Raw genomic sequence first — 9,441 nt, forward strand, 5'->3', positions numbered from 1 at the left:
TGGCGACAGTAGCTAAGGTTAGAAGAATATGAATATAAAAGACAAGAACAAAAGGAGATAGAAAAGAGAAGAAAGGAACATAAAAATAAAAAAAAGGAATAGAATCGTGATTTATTTTGGATGAAAGGGAAAAATATTTTATTATATTTTTAAAGGAAAAATAATTAAAAGAGAAAATGAATGGAAATTTAATAAATGCACAGCAAAAAAGGGTGACACGTGGCAGTGTGTGAATGGCTAGCGCTGCCATGTCAGTAAAAAATTAATGCCGTTAGACTCAAGTACCAAACTCGTGGATAGAAAAAAGTTTGAGTACCAATCTGGGAAAAAAAATATAGATACTAATATAGGAGAAGTGCACAAATTCAAATACTAATCTTATATTTTTCCCAAATTAAATTAGAGTGCTATCATTTAATTTTAAATATTTTACCATGGACTCAACAAATACAAATGTTGAGATATAATAATCATATCATAATAATTATCTTAATTCGAAGAATATGCGGAAAACAAAGCATCGCACGCATTTGAATTCGAGATCCATAAGTGTAGGTACTAAAGTATAATTTTCCCACGGATGACAACTTAAAATAATAAAATATAAAATATAAAGAAAAAAACCCAAAGACGCATGACAACTTAAAAAAACTCCACTAAGGACAACGTAATTGTCCATTAATTAATATATAAAAAGGAATCAACAAATAATTGAAATTATGCACCACAGAGACTGACTCACTAGCTGTGCCAAGCCGAGCCGAGTCGAGTCTATGTAACATAGACCAAAACACAACACACCACCCGAGTCTAATCCCTCTAGTCTCCAATCTCATCGCATCTTTCAGTCCGGTGCGGTTCAGCTTAGAAAGCCGAGCCGGTGAAGGAAAAGTTCTAAGCAGTCCGCGAATAAAACTTTTTTCTCTTGCGTATTATTTATTATACTTCCGTATTATTTATTATACTTTCTCCCTACTGTTGAAGTCTTCTCTCTAATGGAGACGAGTTTTTCCTCTTTTTAGCTTTCAAAAACTTATCTTAAATCTCTCTATTAGAATCAAAATCCTCTTCTAGTTTGAAAGCGTTTAAACAAGATCCGGAATCGGAATGGAAGAAGAGAAAGGAGTGCTGGTGCAGAGCTTGATCGATGCGGTGAACCAAATAGCTTCAATCAGCGACTACAGATGCTCCGTTAAGAAGGAGTACTGCAATCTCGCTAGGAGGCTCAAGCTGTTGACGCCAATGTTCGAGGAGATTAGAGAAAGCAAAGAGCAAATCCCCGAAGAAACTGTTAAAGCTTTGCTCTCGTTGAAAGAAGCTCTCATTTCGGCTAAGGAACTGCTTAGTTTCGGCAGTGAAGGCAGCAAGATTTACCTGGTGTGTGAGTATTACTGTTCTTTTTTTTTTTTTTGGATCTGTTCGGCTGCTGAGAAAGTGGAGGAAAATTAGCTTGTGCAGTGCGTGGAGATTATCCTATTTTTTTTTCTGGAAATAACATTATCCAAAACTAAGCGATCAATTTTATGCTAAAATTTAGCTTAGTCCAGTGGAAGATAATGGAATTTAAATCTAATATGATCTCTAGTGCTACATTCCTTATTAATTCAAAAAGGAAATTGATGTGGTTCCTATTTTTACCTTTTTAATAAAATATTTGTAGATATTTGAGTCACAATTTCAATCGATTTTCTTGTTCATTTTTATTTATTTATTTTGCATCTTCAAATAACTATTATGAGTAATTCTTATCACAAAGATTTCTAAGCTTCAAGTGATCGACATTCGACATATGCAACTGCTAAAGTAGAAGCTGTAGAGGGGGAAAATGATATAACTTTGTTGACTTATTTAAGGATTGTCGATTTGTGTCTGGATTATCGTCAAATCCAGATCAGTCATTTGATATAACCTTGTTGATCCTCTTTTGCTCAACTCTGCCCCTATATCATATTGCATATAGTATAAGGTAGAAACTCGCTAGTTTCATCATTGTACTTGTTATTGGCGGACATGATATGTCTGGAAGCCTGTACTAGATGAGTTTGACCCTTTCATATGATTATGGAGACACTGTTTCTGCAATGGTAGTTTGTTGAGTTTGGGTTGCACTATTTCTGGTCTTGGACTCAGGAGGTTATTTGAGGTCGTGAAAATTAGAGCGAGGGACGGAGGAGGAGGGAGAGAGATAAAAGGGGAGGGGGAGGTGGTGATTATTAGCGGCCATGATACTGTCTTTTTATGTTTCTGCCTTGATGCTATTCTAAGCAGTTCTTCGCAAGCAATTATACTTATCCGGGTTGTCATATTCATTGGTTTTCAGTTCTTTCTTGGAACCATCTGTTATTGCTCCGTGCTTTTGTGCTTTTTTCAATTCTTTTGGTGTTATTTTTTTGAGGTTGACAAAGAGGTTCGCCATAACGGTTCTTCTCATGCCTCTACTTTTAGATAGGCAGTAAATAAGGGACATTGGTAGTGGCTGCAATTCATGGATGTGCTAGTTTTATCGTACAGATAGTTTGTGAGGAAAGGATGGGCATGGTTATTTTTCTCCTTTCTTGAGAAGCCAAATTCTCTTTTTGGAATAATTTTTAGCCGGAACTGGTTTGTCACTGAATCTTACTATTTACTGATAAACTATTTGTGTTCTGCTAACAGGTTCTAGAGAGGGAGCAGATCATGCATAAATTTCTTGAAGTAACAGCGCAATTGGAACAAGCTTTGAGAGGAATTTCCTATGAGAATCTTGACATATCAGATGAAGTTAAGGAACAGGTATAGATCTGTTAGTTGACAGTCTTTGGAAGAACTACATAGTACTTTCTTCTCCTCTTGCTTTGTCATATTAGGTCCTTTCCTGTATGATCTAAAGATGATTACTTGAATCATAGGCATCTTAGACATGGAAGAAAGTGCCATCAAGCAATTGAAGTATTCTTTCATTAATTGTGTTTTCTTGGAGTTGCATATGATAAGCATTGAAAGACTTGATGATAGCAACCAAAACTAGAATTCCTCTCTGAAAAATTATAATTTGAGAGGCTTAAAGCAACTTCAGCTTTCTTTATTATATCATTTTTTTAATATATATAAAGGAGTTACATTTATGATATTTCCATGTTTAGGTGGAGCTTGTACTAGCTCAGTTCAGGAGAGCTCAAGGTAGAGTTGATGCGCCTGATCTTGAGCTGTATGAGGATCTATTATCACTGTACAACAAGAGCGATGATGCAGAACTAGATCCAGATGTACTAAGGAGATTGGCTAAGAAGTTACAATTGGTGGGAATAGCTGAACTTACGCAAGAATCATTAGCTCTACATGAGATGGTTTCTGCCAGTGGTGGAGATCCTGGTGAAACATTTGAGAAGATGTCGAGCTTATTAAAGAAAATCAAAGACTTTATACAGACAGAAAATCCTAACTTGGATGCTCCTGCAAGAGAAAAGAATCTTCCTCCAAGTAGCAGTGGGCAAGCAACTACTGATGGAAATCGCAAGACTCCAGTTATACCAGATGATTTCCGCTGTCCCATATCCCTGGAGTTGATGAAGGATCCTGTCATTGTTTCGACTGGGCAGGTATATTTGTTGTAGATTTCTTGTACATGTCATAATGAGATTTTTCGTTTTAATTTCTTTTCAATCATTCAGTCTTGAAAACAACCTCTTCATCCTTTAGTTACTAAATGTCAGTAAATGCTCAATTTTGCTCGATAAACTTATTTGGTTATTGACCTGCTAGTTGCATCATTTCACATTGTTGTGCCATTAATTTTTTGGGCCAAAAGTTAGCTCGGGACATGGTCGTAGTCATATTGTGATGTTCAATATACATTTGCATGAGTAAATAAATTAATGTTGTCCCTAATGGATGCTAACTAAACATTTATAAGAACCTTGTGTGTTATACTACATGTTTTGGAAATCGCACATGGATGCAGAGGCTGAAGTCTTGTTTACCATTACCCTTGTGCTATATCCATAACAGGTTTCATTACTCTCTTCTGTAGACTTATGAACGTTCTTGCATTGAGAAATGGCTGGAGCAAGGGCATGGAACATGTCCAAAGACGCAACAGGCACTCAGTAGCCCTGCCCTTACACCTAATTATGTATTGCGTAGTCTAATAGCTCAATGGTGTGAGGCAAATGGTATTGAACCACCCAAAAGACCCAGCACTCGTCCCAGTAAAACTACATCTGCCTGCTCACCAGCTGAACGTACTAAGATTGAAATTCTCCTCCGTAAGCTCACATCCAGCAGTCCTGAAGACCAGAGAATGGCTGCAGGTGAAATCCGTCTTCTTGCCAAACGCAATGCAGATAACCGTGTGGCCATTGCTGAAGCTGGGGCCATACCTCTCCTTGTGAGCCTTCTTTCAACACCTGATTCACGCATCCAAGAACATGCTGTTACAGCACTTCTTAACCTTTCTATTTGTGAAGATAACAAAGCAAGTATCATATCCTCTGGAGCAGTTCCTGGTATAGTCCAGGTGCTTAAGAAGGGGAGCATGGAAGCTAGAGAGAATGCAGCAGCCACTCTTTTCAGCCTTTCAGTAGTTGATGAAAATAAGGTGACAATTGGTGCCTCGGGAGCAATCCCCCCATTAGTGGTACTGCTAAGTGAAGGAACGCAAAGGGGCAAAAAGGATGCAGCAACAGCACTCTTCAACTTGTGCATTTACCAAGGGAACAAGGGAAAAGCAGTGAGGGCTGGTGTTGTGCCTATATTAATGCGTTTGTTGACAGAACCGGGTGGTGGAATGGTGGATGAGGCATTGGCCATACTAGCAATACTTGCAAGCCATCCTGAAGGGAAGTCTGCCATTGGAGCAGCAGAGGCAGTGCCGGTTTTGGTAGGTGTTATTGGAAATGGATCTCCAAGGAACAGAGAGAATGGAGCTGCAGTTTTGGTTCACCTTTGTTCCGGAGATCAACAACATTTAGCAGAGGCCCAGGAACTAGGAGTGAAGGGTCCTTTGGTAGACTTGGCACAAAATGGTACGGATAGGGGCAAGCGCAAGGCTGCTCAGTTGTTAGAGCGCATGAACAGGTTTTTTGAGCAGCAAAAATTGGCACAGGTGCAGGCTGAGGCCGAAGTACAGCAGCCCCAGTCTCAGTCTCAGACACAACAGCGACGACCACCCTCTGTGGAGAATGCTATTGAGGGCTGAGGTATATTTTGCCATGATTTTTGTTGGTTTCGTCATCTTGTTTCTCTCTATGTATTGAAAAAGGCAGCTTTGCTTGGAAAGAGGAGGTCGAAGATCACCTGTTGACCTGTAAGTTTTTCATTTTTTTTGAGTGGAATTAATTTATTATTCACTGAATCATTACGTTTCAAAAAAGAAGGGTGGGGGAAGAAAGGGATGAGTTGTATTTTACATGTATGTGAATTTGTTAATCCTCAGTTTTTGTTCGAGGAGATGTTTCTTTTATTGTACTGAAATTAAACCTACTAGTGATAGGCAAAGGCAAAAAAGAAAAATGAAAAAAGGGTACGCAATATATCTGGAGTTTGAATTTCCGTTTCTCGAAGACTATTATTTGTACCAACAACAGGAGAAAGAATTTATAAAAAGGATGTTGTATCTCTGTATTACGCCAGCTATAAACTTCTTAGAATTCACTACAAGCTTTGTTCTTTGCTCCATAAATTATACAAAGATGTGAATTCTTTGAGGAATTCATTTTCTTTCATGTTTAGTTCTTATTATTCATACTTTAATTCCCTTATATTAAGTTTATTGGATAATATAGATATCATATATATATAATAATAATTATATCATAACAAAAAAAATATTTAATACAGTTACGTATGATTGGTTCAAAAATTTATGTTAGATTATTTTGTTTGGTTCGAATGTTTAGTTAAATCAATCTAAAATTATTCGAAGCATATTTTATGAAATTATCTTTATTATTATAGAATTTATTTCTTTTAATAAGTTTAATTCATTTAATATTTTTAGTCTCATATTATTATAATTATAATTATTTATTACTAATTATAATTAATAAGTAATTATATGATTTTTTAAAAAATAAGTATTTATATGATATTAAAATAAATATATAAATCACAATTATAACATCGGTTGTTTCACTATTAAGAAAAAAGAAAGATTTTTGTTTGTAATTAGACTTAAATTTTAGGATAAATTATAGAATTAGTCACTCAACTATTAGCATGTTTCTGTTTTGGTCACTCAACTATGAAAATTTTTAATTTAATCACTAACATTTTAGATCATTTCTATTTTGATTACTCACGTTTTTAAATCGTTTATATTTTTGTCACTATTAGTTAAATGGTTAATGGAAGTGATAATGTGACCTTTTCTAACTAGTATAATAATACATTTAGTCCTTAATACTTACACATTCTATCAAATTGATCCTAATTCTAAATAATTCAATAAATTCAAACCTCCTCATTTATAAATTTTATCAATTTGATTGTCAAACACATATAATTGTTAATTATTATCAAGCACACTAATAGTTGGCTACTCAACCCATTGATAGGTCTATTAATTTACTCCGTGAATGGTAATAAAATTTCTCCAAACTTTGAGCTATTTGTTTGGTCCATATTAAATCAAATTTGAACAAATGTTTTTTATTATTTTCAATCAAATTAGTTATATATAAAAATATTTTATGTAAATTTAATTATAAATTATATAAAATATTAGTATGAAATAAAATTTAAATATGATAGAAACTTTGAATCGACTCAACTTAGGCTAAGCTTGACAAGGTTTTTATGTCCCGAGCTAATTGGCTGAATTTAATTTAAATAATAAAATATTTTTAAAATTAAATTAAATTATAAAATACATAAAATGTTAATAAAAATATATTTTTAATATTTTATTATTTTTGAACAATGAAATGGGTTTTTGGTTGGGTTGAGCGAAATAGGTTTGGACTTGAAAAATTTTTGGACCGGGCAATAGCCCGACATATGGATAGGTCTTAGTAAATAACACAAATTTTTTATTTTTGAAAAATTTTATATTTTTCATATATTTTAAAATTTAAAGAGTTTTTTTCACATTCTTTTACATTTTATTGAAAATACAAAAAAAAATATTTAGCTTTTAAAACATATATTTTTGTAATTGTTTATATACTTTTAAAGAGTAAGGATTAAATTGACAAAAAATTGTAGATAACGAGAACTAAAATAGTTATTTTACATTTTCTATAATAACCAAATCAACCATTTTCTTTACTAAATGAGAACTAAGTGCATACAAATGTTTTAGACATTTTGACATATCCAAAACACCACCTATTCTTTCCATTTCATGCAAGATCATCATAATTTCATATACTATCATCAATTCACAAGTTGATACCATTTCAATCTAATTCAAATACTAGAATAGCTTACCAAATTCAATTAATTTCATTTCCTTATTTCAAAATTGAATTTCAATGTTTCGACTAATGCAACCCTAGTAAAACGAACTCAGATACACAGGTGAACTACACCACACCAAGATAGCTCATATAAGTTTAAACTACACCACACCAAGACACCGAAGTGCAAATCTTGTAGGCATCAAATGTTTAAACATTTTCAATTACATCGGTCCACCACATCAAGGTCTTCGTAGAGACAATAAATAGTCGCTGATTCGCAACAAATGCCGAATCCCAAAAATGACTTGTCATAATCTTCATATCATTAACTATCCCGTCACAAGTGCACATATGAACCCATTGGTATGCCAATTGTATCCTAACATTTTACTAAGTTCACATGGGTATCAATCATTCATTTTTACAGATTCATACCTTGTAATCATTCGCATTTGCATTTTATACCCTATACATTGTACTACCACATAGCAATCACTTATCTCATTTAATAGCCATGTATGACAATTTCCATCAACATATTAAATTATGTTTAAGCATAATTATAATGAAATAAACAAAAGCATACATATAACACAAAGAAAGGTAGTAAATTCCATATGAACTCACCTTTTCAAAACACGAAATAGATAGATTCTTTAGGGACTATTACATAATTTTTGCTTTTCCTCTAGTAGCTCCATTGTTATCGATTTTTGGTTTTAAAAAGCTATATATATCAATCACCACATGTTAACACACAATAGCCATTTATTGACTCTTGACAACGATGTGTTGGAAAATTGATTTTAGAAAACTCAGCGGGAAATAGGTTTAAGGAAAAACTAGAGTTAAATTTTTTTTTCCAAAACAAGAACTTGGTTGTGATATTTAAAGTAATAAACATTTAATCAAAATTGTACCTTTATAACTCGTCTAGGATGAACGCTTCAACCGATTAGTCTTCTTCGCTATCCTTAAGCTCATGTTTGACAAGTGTGGTATTGCTTCGAATCAGAAAATTTTTCACAAAATTACTAGTGAGAAAATTTCATAATTTCTCTAAACTTCTAGGGTCAAGTTGTAAATAACAAGAATATCTCTAGTAATTTTCGAAAATAATTTCTTTAGAGAATTTTTTCTCTACAACTTTTATTGAATTCAAGTGTATAAGAATAATGACCAATGTCCTCTTTATATAGGAAGAGTTTAGAAAGCTCAACTAGGATTATAATTAATCACATTAATATTAAATTAATAAAGTATTATCTAAATAAATATTAAATTTAATTTAATATCTCATATTAATATCTAGATAAATATTAAATTAAATTTAATATTAAATTAAGTACAACAATATTATTGTAGTAGCCCAAATTTGACCGGCCTTAAAACCAAAAGCAAATATGAAATAAATAAATAAATGTTATTTATTTTAAAAGTCCAGTTTACAAGAGCCCAAACACAGGCCCAAATAACTTTCAACCCCCCCCCAAAAAAAATAAAACCCAGCAGCCCAAATACCTAAACCCTATGCCCGGTTACAACCTGATAGCCCATACCATTACACCTGACCCAAAAAATAAATGAGGCCCAAGTGGCCCAATTTGTTAAATGAAGCGAGAGAGACCTAGGGTTTCAGAAACCCTAGGCGCCGCAAGCATCCCAAGCGTCATGACCGTTTGTCTCGTGCTGTTCCAGTGGGCTCCATCGGCGCCGTGGCTTTGGCCTCGTACCACACCGCGATCATTGTGTGAATAGACATCACCGTGATGTTCTCGCGAATGCCTGCAAGACAAGACAAAAGAAACCAGCAGACACGAAACAGAAAAGGAAACCAAATAGCAGCAAATAAACTGAAACCAATAACATGTATAGTCTAATGGCTATAAAGCCTTTCCTCCGATTTGTAAAAAAATGACTTATGTTCTTGGAATATACAGAGAGAATCAATAAAAAGAGAATATAGAGATTCAACAAAAGAATTTATTCTTGCGCATATATACAAAAAGCATCACAGTCGATTGATTATACAATGGTGAAATTTTCTTTTAAATACATGCAC

The 9,441-nt window shown here is 33.8% G+C and overlaps 1 protein-coding gene across 1 annotated transcript; it reads left to right on the plus strand.

Annotated features, from left to right (window-relative positions):
* The first annotated feature begins 790 nt into the window (after positions 1-790).
* On the plus strand, positions 791-5,637 carry LOC108458873 (U-box domain-containing protein 13-like). The gene is made up of 4 exons (XM_017758273.2): positions 791-1,377; positions 2,656-2,772; positions 3,123-3,578; positions 4,010-5,637. The coding sequence occupies exons 1-4, from the start codon at positions 1,108-1,110 to the stop codon at positions 5,174-5,176; spliced, it is 2,010 nt and encodes a 669-aa protein (XP_017613762.1). The 5' UTR covers positions 791-1,107; the 3' UTR covers positions 5,177-5,637.
* The last annotated feature ends 3,804 nt before the right edge of the window (positions 5,638-9,441 follow it).

Source organism: Gossypium arboreum, chromosome 7 (assembly GCF_025698485.1).
Source record: "Gossypium arboreum isolate Shixiya-1 chromosome 7, ASM2569848v2, whole genome shotgun sequence".
NCBI lineage: Eukaryota > Viridiplantae > Streptophyta > Magnoliopsida > Malvales > Malvaceae > Gossypium > Gossypium arboreum.